The sequence below is a fragment of the Ictidomys tridecemlineatus genome, chromosome 3 (genome assembly GCF_052094955.1).
Source record: "Ictidomys tridecemlineatus isolate mIctTri1 chromosome 3, mIctTri1.hap1, whole genome shotgun sequence".
NCBI lineage: Eukaryota > Metazoa > Chordata > Mammalia > Rodentia > Sciuridae > Ictidomys > Ictidomys tridecemlineatus.
The window spans coordinates 32,369,984-32,391,547 of NC_135479.1; the positions used below are offsets into that span (position 1 = coordinate 32,369,984).

Consider the following 21,564-nt stretch of genomic DNA (forward strand, 5'->3'; position numbering starts at 1 on the left):
AGTTTTTTTTTTTTTTTAGAATAGGGTACATTGGGGCTAGAGATGTGGCTCAAGCGGTAGCGCGCTCGCCTGGAATGCATGCGGCCTGGGTTCGATCCTCAGCACCACATACCAACAAAGATGTTGTGTCCGCCGAGAACTAAAAAATAAATATTAAAAAAAAAAATTCTCTCTCTCTCTCTCTCTCTCTCTCTCCTCTCTCACTCTTTCTTTAAAAAAAAAAGAATAGGGTACATTATTGACAGAAAATTGGAACAGTAAATATGCAAATCACCCAGATTTAGAATAAAAAAAGTTATTATAACAAACAATTTTTAAGATAATAAAGATGTCTACTATCTGAATGTACTCCCCCCTGTCCATGAGGTGCTCTTAAGCAGTGAACAACTGAAATGACTACCATGACAGTTCTTCCTCTTCAGCTTCATGGCAGAAACCCTTTCCCAGAGTGAAGCCACGTTCTAGACCTGTTTGCCTGCACATGGGAGTCCTTGGCCCAGCTCCTACCTACGATGTTGAACATGCAGAGGGGACAAGTCCGATGCTGATGTAGCCAGGGGTCCACACAGGAGCGATGGAACTCATGGAGGCAAGAAATGACCCGAAGCTCCTAGAGAAAACAAAAGTGTCCAAATCATAGGTGGGGCCAGGACCAGGAGATCCCTCCATTCCCAAATTCCCATCAGTTCCCATCGGCCTTTCTTTCCTGCATTCATCTCATCACAAAAGACCTCACAGGAGAATGAAAGGGTGTGGTCTTTGGTTTCATATGGATTTGGGTTTTGCCACTTTGCTGCATGACTTTGGGCAAGTCTCTTAACAGTTTTCTGCTACAAAATGAGGATAAAAGACAAATCTACCTCAATTTTCACTGTCATGAGGCTGAAATGAGATAATGCATCTAAAGTACCACTGTGGTCTGGTGCATGGTTCTCTTTCCACAAACAATGGTGCTCTTCTCCAGGAAAGTGACCAAATCTCAGAGAAGTCCCTTGCTTCTGTCTCATGCAGGATACACAAGACACAGACATAGCCAGAGCACCGATGCCAATTCTAGGCCTGTCCACTCCCACCCTAGTTCCCACCCTAGCTTCAATCTGCCTCCCTACCTGGTCATGCAGGTGAGCCAAAGGCCCGCCTTACCTGGCCCTCAGAGAACTCCTCCAGGCAGATGGCACACATAGGGGCTGAGCTACAGCTGCTACCTGAGTCTGGCCGCTCAGCCTGAGCCCTCCTGCAGCTGGCCCGGTACCTTCTGGTGGCCAACTGGCTGATGGCCCAGGCTGTTCGCTGCTGAAGGGGGTCCTAGGAAGAGGAGTGGGACTCAGAAATGAGCAAAGTATTTTGTTTCCTCACCCACTGCATGGGCACTAGCTTGGACTTAGTTCCCAGTCATCCAGTTAGATTATATGGTCAATTGGCCACCCTTGGGAGTTTATCCCTTCAGAGCTCCTGCCTACCTCCTTTCATTAAATTTTTCTTCCTCTGATGACCCATGATAGATACTTTCTTAACTAACTACTGCTTGACATTGTAACTTGGATATCTAATAGACATGTCAGATTTAACATGTCCCAAACTGAAGTCCTAATTAACCACCCCCATCCTCACACCTGTCCTCCCTCAATCTTTTCCATCTTATAAATGGCAATCCCATTCTTTTAATTGCTCAGGCCAAAAATCTTGGTGCCATCTTTGACTTTCTCTCTCTCTCTCTCTCTCTCTCTCTCTCTCTCTCTCTCTCTCTTTCCCTCCCCCCCCCCACACATACACACACACATACCAATAACTCACATTAAGCCTTTAGTAAACCTGTTGGATTTGCCTTCAAAATATATCAAATATACCCAGAATAACTATTTCTTACCATTTCACTGCTACCTCCCTAATCTAAGCCACCATTACTATCACCTGGGTTCCTGTAATAGCCTCCATTTGGTTTCTCTTTTTTCAGTCTTGCCTATCACAGAGGCAAGAGTGGTGGCTCACGTCTGGAATTCCAGCTACTCAGGAGACTGAGGCAAGAGGAACATAAGTTCATAGCCAGCCTTAGCAACCTAGTGAGACCCTGCTTCAAAATAAAAAATAAAAAGAACTGGGGGTACTGGGGCTGTGGCTCAGTGAGTGGTAGAGCACTTGCCTAGCATGCATGAGGTACTGGGTTCAATTCTCAGCACCACATACAATTAAATGAATAAAATAAAGGTCCATCAACAATTGAAAAAAAAGAAAGAACTGGGGATGCGGCTCAATGGTGGAGCACCACTGGGTTCAATCCCTAGAACTGCAAATAAATAAATATGTAAATAATTAAAAATAAAAACAACCTTGTCCATTTTGTATTCTCTTCCCCTTTGGTTATTTTCTCTATCATCTAAAATATTATGTATTTATTTATTTTATGTATTTAGTCTATTGTCTGTCTCTTCCCACTAGAATAAAAACTCTTTGAGGATCTGGTTTTTGTGGTTTTCTCACTGTGCTCTTCCCAATGACTGGGATAGTGTCTGACATAATAGCTGTTAAATATATTTGGAGAAAAAATGGATGAGCAATCTGGGGAGAAGCTGCCAGAAATTCAATAGAGCAGATGCCAGGGTACTTAGATGTCAGTGGATGGTTTCATGAACATCAAGGTGCCTGTCTTCCTCACTTTCTCCTTTCAGTCCCCGTCCCTCCCTCCTACTTCCATGCCCACCTCCACCAAGGAGCCCACACTGCTTACCGGCCTGCTGTGGCGGGGACGGCACCGGATGCGCAGCACAGAAGCCAGGATGACCACAAAGATGGTGCCCACCACTGTCAGGAGGATCCATACATCATAATCTGGCTGGGGGGCAAACAGAGAGGGAAAAGATAACACTTCACAAGAAAATGGATCAATGTGGGAGGAAATGGTAGAGTGCAGAAGACACACAGAGAGCGGGGGTTGCCTCGAGTCTCTCATCTGAGGATAAGGAAGGCATGAACCAGAAGCGGGATTAGGCAGTCCCTCTCTGCCCAGGGCACTCATGGGAAAGGGTTTTCCAGGTGCAGCTATGAGAAATGCTATGTGGAAACCCATGTGTTTGAGGGAAAAGGAGGAAAGAGACCCCTCTACAAGGTGGATCAGCTGGGTGAGATTCCTGGCCAGTGGAAAAGTACCCACCAGGAGTCATGGGTCAGAGCGCTAAATTTGCAAGCTCTGCTGCTCCACACCATGAAACCACAGAGTTTAAAGCAACTTCAGAACTCTTCGGACCTAATCTGTTCATTCGGTAGATGAGGCCCAGAGAGGGAGAGAAACTTGCCCAAAGGCATGCAGATGAGGGATGAACTTGGACCCAGAGGGTTTCTAGAGTTTCTTTCAGCTCCAGGAGTCTTAGGGGTTAGGGTAGGAGTTGCCACAGGACAAAACAGAGGTAAGAACATGTGCCATGGCAAAGATGGAGGTTCTGTGTGCTTACCCATGCAGGGGGCTCCTTCAGCTCAATCCTCACATGGGCTTTCCGGTTCTTATATACAAACTCCATGAGCTTTTCTGCATCATTGCCCCAGATGAGCACCACTGGCCAAGTCAGTCCTAGGGGCTGCTGCAGCTACGGAAACAGTGTCCACAAGGGCTGTTGTGACTTCTCCTCCCCCTGGGAACTTCATTCAGCTCCCTTCTTGAACACCCCAGTGTCCCTGGGTACCTGTTCAGCGGCAGCTCGATCCTCTGTGATGTCAAATAGAACTGCACTGGCTCCTCGCTCACCGGCCATCCGGGCCTACAGAGACACACAGCAGAGGTTTGGCTGGAGTCAGAGAGGGTCACAAACTGTCTAAGGCCAGGCCCGAGACTGCACATCTATCCCTTCCAAGGATTTTGGATGCAACACACCTCTGCACACTCACATATCCACATGCAAGGAGTCAGGGAGCCTAGTCCCCCCTGCCCTGAGCCCACCCAGGTCCCACCTTCAAAAGGTAACATTCAGTCTTTCCCTTCATACTGGAATAAACATAAGGGTTTATTGGATACCCAGTGATGGCTCTGGGTACTCAGAGTGGGTGAAGGATAAATTAAGGACAGTCCCTGCCCTCGGGGCACAAGTGGTGTGAGAACAAGAAGTAATGAATGACTGGAACCCCTGGGAGGAGGACACACAGGAAGAGGAAGAAAGCAGAGAACTTTGGAACAGGGCTGGACTCTCCAGGACCCGGCCCTTCCTGACAGAGGAGCCTGTGGGGCATCCCCTGCTAGGCAGAGTGCCGGAGAGCCTGGACACTGTTCCCACACAATTCCTCTCTGTGGAAAGCCCATCTCACAGGCTCTGTCCCCAGCACTCTCAGCTTGCCAACTCTCTCTGGCTACAGTTCCAGGACCTAGAGGAGTCCTTGTCCAGTGCTTTATTGCTTCATCCTATCCTTTAGGGTGACTCGAGTAGAGAGGGACCTGAGGAGCTGCTCCCACAAGGACACAACTGTGTCCACATGCAGATGCATGGTCACCAAGGACTCCAAGAGCAGGCGAGGAAGCAGAACGTAGCCACCAGGCAGAGCAGATATCAGAGGCAGGAAGAGAACAAAAAGCAGGGGTCTAGGGCTGTGGAGGGGTCAGGAGAGGGAGAGAAGAGCTAAGGGTGGGATGGAGGTGCAATAGCAAACCAACAACCAACTACAGGCACAGGCACCACCAGGGAGCTGCTCTTGGCCTGGTGTTGGGTCCCCTTGCTGGGCACAGCCACCCTCCAGCCTTCCTCCCTAGAGCAAAGGCTCATTTTAATGGTGTCAGATTGTGACCTCCCATCCCAGGCCCCTGCTGAGTCTCTGAGCCCTTCCGCATGCAGTGAAAGAGTTAACCCTTCTGCAAGTGGTAGTGGCAGCAAGAGGAGCCAGTGCTGGGACTTACTCATCTCTCAAGGCTTTGATCTCTGCTTGCCTTCCCAGGGAGAGCCTGTTGGGGCAGGTCTCCTGCCAGGCAGGCTGGGAGCAGCTCCTTGCTCCTGCTCCCTACTCCTCAAGCAATGACAGAGACCAGGGGGCCCCTCAGAACCAGCTGCCTGCAGGCAGGGGAGTGGGAGAAGGTGGTGGAGACACTCAAATGGGCTCCATTTTGCTTAGGAAGATAACTCCCTCTTTCTTCACTCCTTCTCCCAGGATCTGGGCTGGGCCCTCTACCAGCATTTAGGCCCAGCCTGGATCTAGTCAAGGTTAATTTACTGGAAATTCACAGGAAGACTTCAGAATGGAATTACTGAAGGAGCTGAGAAGTCACAGCTTCCATTGTTCCCTCATCCAATTTGGCCCAGGAAGTCTACCCTACCTCATCTCCTCCAGGCAGAAGGAAGCTCCCTTATCTTCAGAGCCCTCCAAAGCAAGGGTGAGGGAGTAGTGACAAGGGAAAGGAATCCCTGGCTGGGGAACCCTACTGGCACTTTCACATTCCAGTTGTCATGAAGTAGGGACCTTAGGTTTCCTATGCCCAGACAAGACCCTGGACCCAGACTGGCCCGGAATAGCATGTGGGAAAGTAAAGACTTGCTTCTTTGGAGATTTTCTTGCTTGTCCACCCCTCTCTCTTTGAAGAATTGGGGTAGGAACAGTGAAAAGCAATTACTATGATGTTCAAACACCCTATCCCATTACAGCCCATAATTACAAAGTTGTAAAAGTGATCAAAGAGCCCAGAGAGTTGGCCAACAGGAGAAAACAAACAGAACTTTCAGGTAGTGGGTTCCTGTGTCCAGAATTCTAGGAATAAAAAGCAAGATCTGGGGACAGATGGCACCCCAATGCCACCTATCCCACCTGCTCCCAAGAGAATAGGAGTTAGGGAGAAAAAAAGTACTTCTTTGGGGACTAGAATCTAGAAGGCAGACAGAGAGTAGACAGGCCCACAGGACAGAAAACTGGGTTTCAAAAGGACCACCCAGAGCCCTTGCTGTATACTGCAGAGTGGGCCAGCCCTAGGGACAAGCTAGCCTGCCTGTGAGTTATTAGAGTGAGCAGTGAGAGTGAGATAAAATCCTGCCTCTGCTCACTGGGCTCACTGGTCAGCTGTTGTTTTTCTCTAGGCCTTAGAGACCTCAGTGACATTGTCTGTATATCTCTTGCTCATCCAAGATTGAGTAAGCACCAAGCCAGGGAAGGCCAGGCCCTTTAGAACAACTCATGATCTAGTTGTGGAGATAAGGCATGTATGTGCACAAATTATGATGTTGATAATATTCTAGAGCACAAATGAATGGAATAGACCAGTAGTCCAATGTTTTTCACTTCAGAATGCCTTTCCCTCCGCTATCTGTCAGATATTGATCTGACACAAATATTCAGTATACAAAACAGATCAATGTGAGGCAGCTCATTTGAGGTGGGGGTAGTGGGGGAAGGGCCCTTGCCTACCCCTACACCAAGGCACCTCCATGAAACGTACACAGAGCAGGACATGATGTTGACAGCACATCAAGGACCCTAACTGCTGGCGGTGTGCTGCAGGGAGGAATTTCTGTTTCTACTGTGCCAGGAAGAAAAGTTTCAATAGGAGAGGTGGGATTCCTCCAGACTTGAAAGCAAGGGTAGAAAGAAGGAGAAAGGATATAACCTTTATTGAGATCCATTCTGTCCAGACTGCTTAGATTTGAATCCTAACTCTGCTACCAACCGTCAGCTGTGAGACTTTCAGCAAGATCTTTAACCTGTCCGTGCCTTGGTTTTCCTTTCTGTAAAATGGAATAATAAAGGGACCCACTCCATAGGGTTATTGTGAGGACTATATAAATTGGTCCATGGAAAGCACTTAAAATAGGGCCCAGCACATAGTAAGTGTTCCTTAAGTATTAGGTTGTGATTATATCAGCTATTATCACATGCTTTGCATACACAATTTCATTTATGCCTTACTCTATAAGAAAGCCATCAACCCCACTTTTATTTTAAGGCACAGTCTTTTTTCTTTTAGTTGTAGATGAACACAATACCTTTATTTTATAATTTATTTATCTTTATATGGTGCCGAGGATAGAACCCAGTGTCTCATGTATGCTAGGCAAGTGTTCTGCCACCGAGCTACAACCCCAGTCCCATCAGCCCCACTTTCAAGTTGAGGAAACCAAGACTCAGAGAGACTAAATAACTTGCCCAGGGTCACCAATAGATAAGGAGTAGAGGCAGGACTCCCATCTAGGACTTCTGCCTCTAGAGTGCCTGCCCTTAACCACCAAGCAGTGGTCTCCATGGTGACAGAGGCAGGGCTTGCATCCACCTGCTTCTCTCCAGATCTGCACTAGTCCAGGCGTGAGATGATAAGGGCCTGGCTTATCACTAGGATGAGTGTGGAAATAAAGAAACAGAAACCAATTTGGGTGACTAGCTAGGGGTGGTGACAAGATTGGAAAAGTCCCAAAGAATTATGGTGAGGGTTTCAGAGAAGAGAAAGAGAGAGAAAAAATAGAAGGGGTGGAGGGGACAGCTTTGTGAACTATATAAGCTTGGAATTAGTGATGAGGGTGTGTAGCTTATAGTGGAGCATGTGAGGCCCTGGGTTCAATCCCCAACACCAAAAAATAAAAAAATAAAAAGTGGGGGATAATGATGTCTATGATGATGATAGAATGATAACTGCACTCATTTATTGAATGGTTACTATGTGCATAAGGCTAAGAGCTTCCATTTGTACTGTTTCATTAAATCCTCATGACTACTATGACATATGTCCTATTATTATTCTACTTCTATAGATGAGGAAACAGAAGCTCAGAGAGATGAGCTAAAATGCCCAAGTCATACTAGGAACAGCAGGGGAACTAGGCTTCAAACTCTCACGAATCCCAGCTTTGTCAATGATGGTGGCAACATTGATACTAATAGGAAAAACCACAACAGAGCTAATATGGGTCAATGGTTTTCAAGTTTTACCTTCCCAAAGATGTCAACTTACTCTTATACCCCCCAAGGCTATATTAAAAAATACATGCTAAACTAACTACATTTATTATATGCAATTCATATTCCCATGAGATAATCTGTATTAACACATTTAACTGATAGAATTCTAACCAAAAGCAAAAACAAATGTTTCGATCAAGCCCAAAGGACTTCTGAAACCTTGGAAGTAGTTCAAAGACTCATATTACTACTCTCACAGACCTCTGTTGAGCCGGGAGCCCAGGTAGGAGCTACTTGGTCAGGTCAAAGGATGAAACCTATAGGAAGGCTTGGAACTGACCAATCAGAAGCTATGGGCTGGGGCTAGAATAATTCCCACGGAGTGACAGGGAGAAACCAGGCAATGAGTATGTGCAGGGGAGGAAGCAGGGACTGTGGTCACGAGGTAGCAGCCCAGGTCAGCCCAGGTAGTCCTTCTAAACCCTAACGGTTTATGGTTTTGTGTTTGTTTTAACTCAGGTACTATTTGGCACTTGACATACATCATTTTTACCCCTGTAATCATGGGGATAGAAATCAAAGTCTCATTTTATGGTGAAGGAAACAACACTTCAAAGGGCGCTGATCACAGCATCTGTGTACATGTCCCAGCTCTCTGCAGTAGTGCGGTCCTCCAGAGGCAAAGAGAAGCCTCCCCCATGGATGCACCCTGAGTTTACTAAGTGTCTATGTGCTGTGAAGGCATGCACTCCAGTAAAAGAACAGTGGGGACTCTGGGTGGCAGAATTTTAGACATTTCTAAGAACTTAGTTACAATTTTCTGTAAAATTTCCAGATAAACATATTTGTCTTTTATAATAGGTAAAGAAGAAGGAGAAAGAGAAGGAGGAAGAAGAGAAGAAGAAAGAAACAAGAAACCCATCATAGTTTCTCTGAATACTTCTTCCCCCTCCCCCCAACACATGGTCTACTCACATTCACACTCTACTTCATGTAGTCCAGGCTGCTTACCAAATGAATAAATGAATTGTCAAACAGGGAAAATGAAATACCCAGAAACAGGGCAGCTTTAGACTAACAAAATTCTGCTTTCATTAAAGATCTCTAGAGCTTTGCAGGGATGCCACAGTCTCCAGCTCCTCTATATGTGACCCAGCCCCTGCTTCCTACCTTCCCTGGAACCCCTCCTGCATTAGCATGGCCAGACTAGGAGAATATCATCAATTACCTGTGGGGGCCTCAGGGACTGAACCCAGGGCCTTGTGCAAGCTACATAAGCACTCTACCACTGAGCTACATCCCCAAAGCTATATTCAGAATCTGCCCATAACCCTGCCCTCTGTGGGATGAATTAAGAACCTCAGGTTATTTCCCTTTGAATCTCAGGAGGATCAGGAAATCCCCAAGGGATCTGGGCATGAGTACAAGGAACCAGCACAAAGATTGTGGGTATTACTCTCCTCTCTTACCAACCCTGGAGGCAGGATCCTCTCCCTTAAGTACACCCATCTGTGCCACATACAATCTAAATATACTGTATGCATACATTCAAATTTTCCAGCTAGAATGGAAGGCAGCACAGTAGAAAGATTAAAAACCTAAGTTGAGAACCAGACAGGGCTGGGTTCAAATATCAGCTCCACCCCTCCTGAGTTGTGTTGCTCTGGCAAGTCACTTAATGTTTCTGATTCTCACTTACCTCCTATGCCAAATGGAGAGGAATACCTGCCTTTCCAGATTGTTGTAAAAAGTAAATGAGATGATACATACAAAGAATCTGATGTATGTAAATCTGGGTACAGTGGTAATCACATAGAAAACAGCAACTATCATTATTAGTTAAAGCAGGGATCACAAGAACAAATATTTCCAGGGCCAGTGAGGTAGCAGGATAGAGTAGAACATGGCGAACAGAGGGAGCCCGAAGCTGTAGAGAGGAGGCAGCTCCTCCCTAGCTCCTGCCAACTGTGGCCTGTGAGAATGTGGGGCAAGTGCTGTTGGAGCTTCTGAGTTTTCTTCCAGAAAAGCTGAAAATCTGGAGTTTTATGTAAACATATCCAATCTTTAAATGTAGCAATTGACTTATGTTTTGAAAAGTCATTGTGTGGGCTAAGCACAACCGTTGTGCAAGCCAAAGCTAGCTTGCAGGCCAGCAGTTCACAACTTCGGAAAAACAGGCAAACATTTTAAGGGTAGGGGCGATGGCTTCTGTTTTGCTGTTCTTAGAAAAGTGCTCAGTAAGTATTTCTGAAGGACAGAAGAGCCCTTCATCTAAATCATCTTTGCTCTGATCTGGACAGGAGAAGGGACTTAGGAATTCCTAAGTGATAGAGGAGGAAGAGGCTGGGTAGCTAGCATGCAAGTCAAAAAGTTCTGATGGTGCTGGTTGGTGGAGAAAAGGCAGAGGCGTGGATTTTCACCTCTCTCTGACCAGTCACAGGTGAGGAAAACCTGAGGGAATCAAGCACATCACTCTTAAATGACAAGGTAACAAGACAGCCCAGGGGCCTCTCACAGCCTGGAGCTGGGTACATTCAGGGCATTTGGAGGGTCAAATGTGAATCTACCTTGCTGGCCAGTGACAGGCAGGGGCGAGGGGCCCGTCGGGGACTCTCCAGCTTGACGATACTGATGAATCCAGGCTCCAAATTGTCATCATCACTGGCATTGCACAGGTACAGGGGGTGGGACTGCAGAGAGAAAGAGAGAGAGAGAGAGAGAAAAAGACCTGGGTTAGGAAGGCTCTAGGAGGCAGGATAGAGAACCAAGCCCTCTAACTATTCTAGGCAGGTTCCAAGTAGGCCTTTTGGTGGTACCAAAGAGTGGGCCTTATTACTGGATAGCTTGGTGGTATGCTAGTAACCATTAGTTGTCATTTCAGAGGTTCTGGGGCCAAGGATACAGGTGGGAGGACAGGTTGGAGAAAGGCTCTCCTAGAGGAATATAAATGAAGAGGCAGCTGCAAAGCAGCTCCAACAACCCTCCTGCTTTTCTAAACTGGCCAGATGCAGAGAGCTCCTTTTCTGGCCCCAACTTTTCAATTCCTGATCCTTCTACCTGCTCCAATAACTAGGTGTTGCTGGTGCCTCCTGCCTCCCTGAGATGCTCCCAGCAGCTGTTGTCCTGTGGATTCTCATCTCTCCCATGGCATGGGTCTTCTAAGTTGATGCTATTTTGCTTCTCCCACTCTCCTCCTTTGCCTGTTCTCTATGCCCATAACAGGATCAAGCAAGGTGTTGGTAGGGAGAAGCAACTATCTTGGGAGGGGACTTGGTTAGCATAATTCCTAGGAGCTCCTCCTGTCCCCAAAAAGATGCAGTGGAGAAGGAGCCAGCAAGGCCCATCTACTCTGAAGGTCCAGTCCAAGTCCCCGTGCCTCTAAGCCCAGTTGATGCTGAACAATGATTAAAAGAGAAGTGGGCCAACATGAGCTAGCAGAAATTTGAGGATCCCCTCATCAAAGGGATGAGACTGCCCTACTAAAACTCTTCTCTTTCAAGATGATTCTCAAACTCCCTGGAATACAACTTTTCCTGAATAAAATGACAGAGTGCTATGAGAACAAAGGATGGTTTATTTTATTCTGGATAATCCTATCTACCAGAGATTCCCATATGGTGGAAACTCAGTGTATCCTGGAAAGAAAGGAATTCCTCCCAGGGAGCTGCCCACATTTTCCTCTCCACTCATGCTGAAGTCTGAAGGACTTCCAGAAGGAACCACCAGGGAAACCATAGAGAATTTTGAATTTATGAAGACAATAATGTTGAAGATAGATTTAGAAACACAGTCACTTTCTGAAAGCACTTCCAGCTATTTCCTCTCATTGTATAACTACAGTCCCTTGAACATAGTAGGTTCTTAATAAATAAGTACTACCTTGCTTTGAATTGTATCCTTGTGAACAAAAATCTCTAGGTCAGGTGTGTCAATATAGGAAGGAATTCCAATCTTATTCTGAGAATTTAAGGACTACTAGGCTGGTGGTGATTGAAGTTTAGTGAGGGAGAAAGGTTACCCACCCCTGCCCCCAGAAAAAGGCTGGAATGAGGCTTGGGCTATAATTACTTGAGTGAAGATATAGCTCCTTGCTCAACAAACTCAATTAGTCTGTCTACCTGTCCATTCATCTGTTCGTACATTCATTCATTTTTTAATTCTACCAACACTGAAGAATCCCAGAGTGCCAGGCACTGTAAAATGCACTGAGGAGTCAATGACAAATAAGAGAAACTTGTTGTCTTAAGGCAGCTCAGGAAACAAGCAGGGAAACACATCATTCTGTGAGGTTACCATAACAGTTTGTTTAAGGGCCTGTGGGAGAATAAAAAAAGAGGGGACTAATAATCCTACGTGGAGGATAAAGATGACTTGAAGCTTCCTTGGAGGCTAAACAGGTACTGTTCACATAATGGACGAGCAAAAAGGGATGGTGATGGAGAGGTATGTTCTTGGCAGAGGAAGCCACTTGTGCCAAGACATCAGGTTGAGATGGGCTGCAGGAAAATAGGTCTGTCACAAAAGAGAAGGCAGGAGACAAGGCTGCAAAGGCCAGCAAGAATAAGTCACGGGGCAGGAACCATTTGAGAAGGATTGCCCTGGTGACTGCAGAGATCTCATCTGGTGTGGTAAGGAATCACAAGTCAGCTGCTCCAGTAGATCAAAAGATGTAAGGGCTGGGATGTGGCTCAGTGGTAGAGCACTTGCCTAGCATGTGCTAGGTCCTGGGTTCGATTGCTGGCCCTATAAGGGGAGGAAGGAAGGAAGAAGGAATAGACTTCTAACAGAAGTCCATTGCCTTTTTCTTTTTTGCAGTACTGGGGATTGAATCCAGGGGTGCTCTACCACTGAGCTACATCCCAGCCCTTTTTATCTTAGATCCTCAGCCTTCCAAATAGCTGGAATACTAAGGTGTATCACCACTGGATCCAGCAGGCCCATGGCTTTGCTTGCTCTTCCACCTCCCCCAACGATCCAGCATTCTCATGATGACCACAAGAAGCCTCTCACTGACAAGAGGGCTGATAGGGAGAGGGGGAAAGTCATTTTGGAGAAGGATTTGAAAATATTTACCTACCACTCTGCCCCGCAGGCCTTAACCAGGAACCAGCATCTACAAAGCAGAACAGGACAGAAGTGGGAAACCTGGTGTCAGAGTCACCAGATTTGCCTGGTTCTAAACCAACAACTATGGAAGAGGGAAGGGGAGATTAACCATTAGTAAATGTCTCTTTCACACCAGGGCTTCAGACATTATTTAACTATGAGGTAGATGTTATCATCCTCATATAAAGAAGAGGAGCTTGAGGCTCAGAGATGTCAAGGTCACACAAGATTAGAAGTTAGCTGTCTGACTCCATCCTCTGGAATCATAGAACTCCAAATGAATAGGATCATTGTCCATGCTAATAAAAATAAGGAGGATGATATAGTGGTTTCTATTTATTGAGTAACTACTGTGGGCCAGTGATTGCTCTAAGCATTTCTGTGTATTAAGTCTTTCTTTTTTTAAAATTTTATTTTTAAGTTGTTGCTGGACACAATACCTTGATTTTATTTACTTATTTTTATATGGTGCTGAGGATCAAACCCAGGGCCTTGCACATTCTATGTGAGTGCTCTACCACTGAGCCACAACCCCAGTCCTAGGTATTAACTATTTTCATTCTCATGACAAAACTATGATATGGAAACTATTATTATCCTCATTTTAAAGATGAGAAAACTGAGGCACTAAAGGTTAAGCAGCATGCCCAGGAACACACAGCTAGCAAATGATAAAGATCAGAAGAAATGGAAAGTAGTAGTAGAATAAAATAAGCTAAAAAAAAAAAAACCAAAAAAACTAAAGATCAGTTTACTTTTTTTTTTTTTTTTTTTTTTTTTTGGTACCTGGGATTGAACCCAGGAGTACTTAACTACTGAGCCACATTCCCAGATCTTTTAAAAAATATTTTATTTAGTGACAGGGTCTCACTAAGTTGTGGGATACTCCTAACTCAGTCTCCAGAGTCACTGGGCTGACAGGCAGAGGCCACTGTGTCTGGCCCTTCTCACTTTTAAAGTGCTCTGAGTGACCCAGTCAATCCCGGAGCCTTGGTTCTTCATACAGAAGACTAGGTCACAGCCTGTATTCTCTCGAATTCTAGACACATATATCCAACTGCCCCCTGGGCCCTTCTACTTGAAGAATCTTTGTGAGATTCTCAAACTCAGCCTGTTCAAAATGGAACAAGTCATTCTCTCCCTCCAAACTGCTCTCCAGGATTCCCTATCTTAGAGATCAGAACTCATTCATCTGTTATCCAAGCCAGATATTATCCTCCTAGCCTGTTCTATTTCCTTGCTCCCACCTCCAATCACCAATATCCAATCATTAAATTCTAACAATTCTACCTCCTACATATTCCTCTTATTTGACCACTTTCTTCCATTCTCACTAAGGCTACTCTAATATATGCCATGATCATTGATATCCTGATGGACTGAAATAACCTCCCGACCAGGTTCACATTACCCTACTCACATAGCCAACGCAGTCTAAAATGCTAACTTGAGCATGTTACCATCTACTTAAAGCTCTCACAGCTCTGAATAGCTCCTGGAATGAAGTCTGCACTCCTAAACACAGTTTAAAAGGCTCTGTCTGGACTGGGCCCTGCCCCCCAGTCTTGCCCCATGGCTTGCTTTCCACCCCTGCCTTTTCCCCACTGGCAACCCATGTTCCAGAGAAAATAACTGAATTCCGGAAACACTTCTGGCACTTGCTGCTCTATCCTGCCTGCATCTCCCTAACCAGAGACTTTCCCACTGTGTTGGAATTCTCTGCTGTTTTCCGTCTCCCCCCCAGGCTGTGATGAAATCTATCCTGCCCCCAACCTAGTTGCCCTTCAGGGCCTACTACATCATTAAAATTGATAAATATTGAAGGCCTATCACCAGATAACTGGTGGTTAACTAAAAAGACAATCAAAGATCTGATAATGGTGGCTCTGGGAGAGGAATTAGGAGGAAGTAAAGGGGGACTTTGGTGTTTTGCTTTGAATATCATAGGATAATATATTGAGATACTGAGTTTTATCTTATGCTATTGGGAAAGAATGAAAGAGAATGAAAACTATGTGTAATGAAAGCTTTGCTCTGTGTCTTTTTCCTCCTTCCAGTCCAAGAAGGTAGTCTCACCTTCTATTTGCTTGCCTTGGGGCATTTGCCAAAAGCCTTAAAAACTTCAGGTTTTTTGTTTTTTTTTTTTTTTTTTTTTGTGTGTGTGTGTGTGTGTGTGTGAAAATTGAACCTGTTGAGGAAATGTAAGCATCCTGAAGGCAGAAAGGAGTGTGAGGAGCGTGAGTGCATGAGTACGAGTGCATATGGTCAGCGCCTCTAGAACCAGGAGGGATTGGGGGAAGGATCTGGGGATGAGCTAAGTAAGCAGTCAGAATCGCAGTGGGGCCCAAAAATGGAGCGCCTCTGTAGAATGACCGAATGTCAGATGCTGGGAGGTTAGACCCTGGCACAGATGATGTGCTTACGTGGCTTTCAAGGGAACATTTGTGTTTGGACAATGGACATATTTGTGGTGACCCGGCATGAACAAATATCAGAGGAGTTCCTTGGACATTCTAGATTTCATAAAACCCTGGGATTTTTGTGCTCCTCTGTTGAGGGAAGCTCCCTTGAAACAAATTTCTACCCAATTAGTGGGACAGGGCCTTGGAGTTAGATTTAATCTGATAAAAAGACAATATAGTGGGGCTGGGGTTGTGGCTCAGTGGTAGAGCCCTTGCCTAGCTCTTGCCTAGCTCGCGAGAGGCCCTGGGTTCGATCCTCAGCACCACATAAAAACAAATAAATAGAATAAAGGTATTGTGTCAATTACAACTAAAAAAAGATACTTATTTAAAAAAAGACAATATAGTGACATTTTCCTGTACAGCCATATTAGTGGCATGAGAGCCAATATTCATATATTTTTATGTGATTTCATTTGTATGATTTCATGAAAGTATTTCAAATATTCTCAGATTGAAAACAAAAACCAGCCATTTCAAGCAAGACTGTTCATTACCTAGCAAGGCAGCACCAGTCTTCCGTGGGTGTGTGTGACACCCAGGCTGTCTTTGCCCCCTCTTCCAGGGAGGTCTCAGCCAGGAAGAGGGCTCCTGAGGAGAAAACAGACCCAGATGTCTGCTTCCTTGGGATGCAAGGTGTCCTATAACAAAGATGCAAACACAGTTTCCAGATTGAGCCACCAGTACTCTTAGTGATACCAGGAGACGGCCAGGAGAAACGAGCCTGTGGAATCTGGTGAGGGTGTTGCTGGGGAGGGATCATGGAAACTGGGGAAATTTAAGGATTGGTAGTCTTCATCTTCTTGAAAGTCCAGGAATTGGGACACCCCCTGTTCCCGAGGCTACCATGAGGGACAAATTGAGAGAAATTTGCTCTCATGGTCATTCTGACTTAGAACTTAATTTTACACACATTTTATACTCCTATGTAAAGACATGTGAATTTTCCTTTGGTGGCATGTGTTCTATTTCTTATTCTTTTCTTTTCCTTCCTTTCTTTCTTTCTTTTCTCTCTCTCTCTCTCTCTCTCTCTCTCTCTCTCTCTCTCTCTCTCTCTCTCCTCTTTCTTCTTTCTCTCTCTTTCTCTCTCTCTTTCTTTCTTTCTTTCTTCTTTCGGCAAAAGGGATTGAAGCCAGGGGCACTTAACCACTGAGCCACATCCCCAGCCTTTTTATTTTGAGCCACGGTCTCACCAAGCTGCTGAGGCTGGCCTTCAATCCTCCTGCCTCAGCCTCCAGAGACACTGGGATTACCAGTGTGTGCCACCTTGCCCTGCCACTCTCTTTTTTAAGATAGGGCCTTGCTCTGTTGCCCATGCTGGCCCTGAACTCCTGGGCTCAAGCAACCCTCCTGCTTGCCTCAGCCTCCTGAGCAGGTGGAACTATAGGTACACATCTCTGCACCCAGCTGGTGTTTCATATTTTTTAATGGGTTCTATATCCTCATTCTTTTAATTGATTTGTTCTGATTTAATTCCTCTCCCTCTCAAGACAGACCTAAGGTTCGAATTCTGACTCATTTACCTGTGTGACCTTGGGCAAGTTACCTAACTTTTCTGAGCCTCCTACTCTTCATTTACAGAACAGAAACAAAAATACTTCTTGATTGTTGTGAAGACTAAAGATAATGGATATTGAGTGCCTAGCACAGAGCCCAGCACTCAGCAAGTGCTCATTAAATGAGAGCTGGTTTTATTATTACATCTGTAATAATAACTCTTCTTATTCCTGGAAGAGACAAAGCCCTTTCTGACTCCTTTCTCCCTTGGCGGTCAAGAGTGCCTCTAAATGCCAGCCTTCTGCAAGGCGCAGTCTGGGACAGCTCATTATCCACAGTCACTTCCCTTCTCTTCTCAGGCCTCCAAACCCCACTGAACAAGCTCTTCCAGTTCTCAGCCCGCCTCCTTCCCATGAAGGAAGCCATGTGATCTCATTACCTCCTCACAAAGGGCATTCCAGGGCTCAACTGAGCCCCAAACTTAATGCTGCCCTTCCTTTATCCACAGCATCTCCTCCTCTTAGGGCGTGTGCTTCTGCAAGCCATTCTCATTCTCCACTGTCTCCTGTTTCCCAGCCTCTCTCCTCCCCCACCTCTGCTGCAATAACCTCTCAGTTCTCTGAGACCTTCACCCAGGCCTTGGACAGGTAACTCTCCTGCCTGCTACAATTTTGCCTTCGTAATCAGGAACATTGGCCAGACATCAAAGGCGCCCTTCTCCTCATTTCCTCTTTCCAGATTTTATAATCATCCTCTCCTGTGCAACCTCCATTATCTGAACTTAGAACTACCTGACTTATCTCCTGTAGCAGGACACACCAGAACCATAAAGCAGAGCTCCTGCTGCTAGGGGACCTGAAGTCTCTTTTTCCTGTTCCCAGCACCAGAACAGCCTCCAATGAGTTCCAGTTTGGTCACCTTGTGTTTTCATATTTTATATTTATTTATCTATTGGGGTACTGGAGATTGAACCTAGGGGTGCTCTACCATAGAACTGCATCCCCAATCCTTTTAAATTTTATTTTGAAACAGGGTCTCACTAAATTGCTAAGGCTGGCCTCAGTCCTCCTGCCTCAGCCTCCAAAGTGGCTGGGATTAAAGGCATGAGCCACTGTGCCCAGCCACCTTGGTCACTATTTAAAGAGGACAATAATCTCGTCCACAGGTTAGAGCCTAGGGGCATGGATTTGGAAAGCTCTAGATCTATTTGCCAGCTTCAACTCAACTTGTCTCTATCATTCTGGGATGGCTGAGTTTTCTAACAAATAAAGTTGGGAGGCAGGGGAATTGTCAAGAAGAGTTTCTCTTTGTCTATTTTGTTAAAAATTCTTTTATAAGCAAGTGTATTCCTGCTTCACTGTATAATCTTTTAAATTACAAAAGTATGTCGGTGGGGAGAGGGAAGCATAACCTTAGGCCATCGGATGAGAGTGCACCTGCAGAAGATGGCTGGCAGAGGACTCCAGTGTGTCTTACTGGATTCAGGGAACTTTCCTGGGGTGACAGGGATGTGGTGAACAAAAAAGCTGTCAAGAGTAGAACTGAGGAGCTGGGGTTGTAGCTCAGTGGTAGAGTGCTTGCCTCGCAGGTGTGAGGCACTGGGTTTGAGTCTCAGCACCATATAAAAGTAATGAATAAATAAAACAATGATATTGTGTCCATCTACAACTAAAAATTTTTTTTAAAAAAGTAGAACTAAAATGATAGCCAGAATCAAATAGGGAGTGAGGTGGCAAAGTCTGGGCAAGGAGGGGGAGTTGGTGGTGGTGGTGGGGACTTGAAAGTCCCATGCGGGTTTCTGCACATCATAGGACTTTAATATTTGGTGAATGAATAAATCAAACTCAAATTGAATCTACCCTACAATTTATTAAAGAAATGTGAAATGCTAACAGATGAGCCTGGTTCAGGATGGTCCTATTCAGTCCCTATTAGGGACCTTCAAAACTTCTGGGTGGTAGCATGTGTCTGAGCTACTTGGGAGGCTGAGGCGGAAGGAGGAGGATCACTTGAGCCTGGGTGTTAGATTATCCTAGACAACACATTGAGACTCCATTTCAAAAAAGCAAAACAAAAGCAGAAGATGAGGAAAGTGGGACTCATTATAGACTGCCCGTGGTTATATGACTAGTTACAGGGGGGTGAGGTCTCCTAGGTTCAGTCCCTGTGCACCACCATGCTGCCTCGGGAACCATGCTGGGGAGGCAGTCGGTGTGGAATGGCAAACATTAGCCAATACCACAGCACAGGGACCTGTGGTGGAGGCTCAGAACCCCATGAACAAGCCAGAAGCTGATTCCCTCTGCTGCTCTTGCCTCTGCACCTGTGTTCCTTCTGCCTACCAGCCTCAGCTTCCTTCCTTGAGGATTTATCTCATCTCTTTTTCCCAGCCACAACAAAGGTAGCCAGACCCAGACGCCATGCTGAGATGCTTTCTCAGTGAACAGTCCCTGTTTGTATAGGATGAGACAGGTGTGTCCTGAAATTATAGGTCACAGAAGCTCAGACCCAAATAATGGTCATTCAGCTAGACTCTCCTTTCCCTCACTTCCTTACCCCACATTAAGGGCCTCATTCTTTAATTTTAAAGTTCATCTATCCTCATCTCAGATTGTGTCCAAGCTCTGTGATGTAACTAGACTTCTTTATATGGAAATGGCCACCAAAGTGGGGTTTTCCTGACTTCACACTTTGCCTGGCAGATTTGTATGGGTGATTCACAGGGTCACAGGCTAGCAGAGGAAAGCAAGGAGAAAGAAGAACTAACTATCTGAGCTGTTTTATTTTATTTGTTTTTGGTACTGAGGATCAAACCCAGGGGTGCTTTACCACTGAACTACATCCCCAGACCTTTTTATTTTTATTTTGAGACAGAGTCTCACTAAGTTTCTGAGGCTGGCCTTGAACTTGCAATCCTTCTGCCTCAGCCTCCTGAATTGCTGGGATTACATGGGTGCACCACCACACTAGGATACAAAAGAGTTAACTTTTTTTTTTTTTTCTATTGCTGGGGATTGAATTCACAGCCTCCACATATGCCACTGTGCCACATCCTCAGCCTTTGAGTTGTTTTAGAAATAAACTGATATCAGAGAAGAAAGTTTGGCAGCAACCAGACAGAGAGGAGGAAAATCTCAACCTCCACCCAAGTGCTCCACATTATGACATTTAGATAATACTGGACTGCTATGTGACAGTGTTCCTATAAGATCATACTGATGCTGAAAAATTCCCATCACCTAGTGATGTCACAACACCATGACATCACAGTGTAGCACATCACTCACACATCTGGGGTGATGCTGGTGTAAACAAACCCCCAGTGCTGCCAGTCACATCAAAATATGGCATGTACACCTATGTGTAGGACATGGTACTTGGTGATGATAATCAATGACTGTGTTACTGTATTTACTATGCTATACTTTTTATAATTATTTTAATGCCCTCTACTTATTTTTTAAAGTTTCCTATAAAACACAATATAGTGTAATACAGGCAACAGCTTCAGATATCTTGTTTACTGTGTATCTTGATGGCGTTAAGAGGCCACACTGTGACCTATACCGTGTCGGTTTGTGTAATCGGGCTGTGATGTTCACATGACAAAACTGCCTAAGGCACATTTCCAAGAATGCATCCCCACTGTCAGGTTTTGTCTGACTCAGTCCAGAATGATCTCTAGCTATATAAGTGCACTAAGAAGCTACTCCTAAAGTTATGAACTGAGAAAAAGAAGCCCATCAAATATCATTATATGGTTACATCAGAGATCTTTGGAAGGAAGGCTATGAGACAGAATACCAAAGTTCTAAGGACCATACATTTTAAGACCTTAGGATATGCACTAGTCGTGTGGTTTGGACTCCTTACCCCCCAGGTGAGGAACTCAGGACTCAATCACCGAAGAATCCTACTAAGAAGTTCTGAAAGGTCACCTCAGTCTGATCACTGTCCTAGGGAAGACCTTCGTCCTATAGGATGCAGCACCAAGGCTAGCTGTCACCCAGAGTCCTCCACAGAAAGGCCAAGATGGTTATTGCTAAGGGTGACACCTAAATCAACACATTTCCAGGAGATGGCTTTAAGCATGCTTTGGCCAAGGCCCTTCTGAGGCATGGCCTTAACTGTTACCACAACGAGGCAGTCTGCTTAACTCTCACTCCTAATCCAATAAACTATTTGTAGACAGCCTAGACACAGTCTGCCTTATGCTTTTGCTCTTCTTATTCCAGGCAGACTCATGCCCAAGTTGGCAGGAATTTAGAAACCTGTTGGAAATAGGTAGCATTTGTTTTTAAGTAATCATTTAGGCTAAGATTTTGATGCTTCAAAGTCCCCAATCTAAAACCAGTCCTAATGAAAAACATCAATGAAATGAAATTTGAGGAAAACAGGATATTTATTTAAGTATGACAGAGGCCCATCTGGACTACCACTAGAGCTACTTAGCACTGCTAAGTTTGGTGATTTCAGTGCAAGAGAGTAAAATGGTTTAATTAACCTGGTTACTTCACACACATTCATTGTCTTTCAGCTTAGTCTCTTGCTGTGACACTAGACAGAGTTTCAAGTTGTCCTACAAACTCTGCCCCATACTGCCATCTGCATAACTGACTTGCCCTGGTGCTTATAACTCCTTTGAGGGCAG

General features: G+C 45.2%; 1 protein-coding gene across 7 annotated transcripts in view; it reads right to left on the bottom strand.

Moving 5' to 3' along the window:
- Rnf43 (ring finger protein 43) overlaps positions 1–21,564 on the bottom strand; it is a 60,704-nt gene that overhangs the window by 5,067 nt on the left and 34,073 nt on the right. For 3 of the 7 annotated variants that reach the window (XM_078042311.1, XM_040269035.2, XM_040269034.2), the window contains exons 2-7: positions 10,416–10,538; positions 3,675–3,749; positions 3,447–3,578; positions 2,726–2,830; positions 1,144–1,305; positions 508–610 (exon numbers count right to left, since the gene is read on the bottom strand). In XM_078042311.1, the coding sequence (XP_077898437.1) occupies positions 508–610; positions 1,144–1,305; positions 2,726–2,830; positions 3,447–3,578; positions 3,675–3,743 (571 nt within the window). In that variant the 5' untranslated portion in view covers positions 3,744–3,749; positions 10,416–10,538. Of the gene's footprint in view, positions 1–507; positions 611–1,143; positions 1,306–2,725; positions 2,831–3,446; positions 3,579–3,674; positions 3,750–8,823; positions 8,852–10,415; positions 10,539–12,925; positions 12,962–15,913; positions 20,183–21,564 lie in introns of those variants that run through there. The other 4 variants (XM_078042313.1, XM_078042310.1, XM_078042312.1 and 1 more) reach the window with 4 other exon arrangements.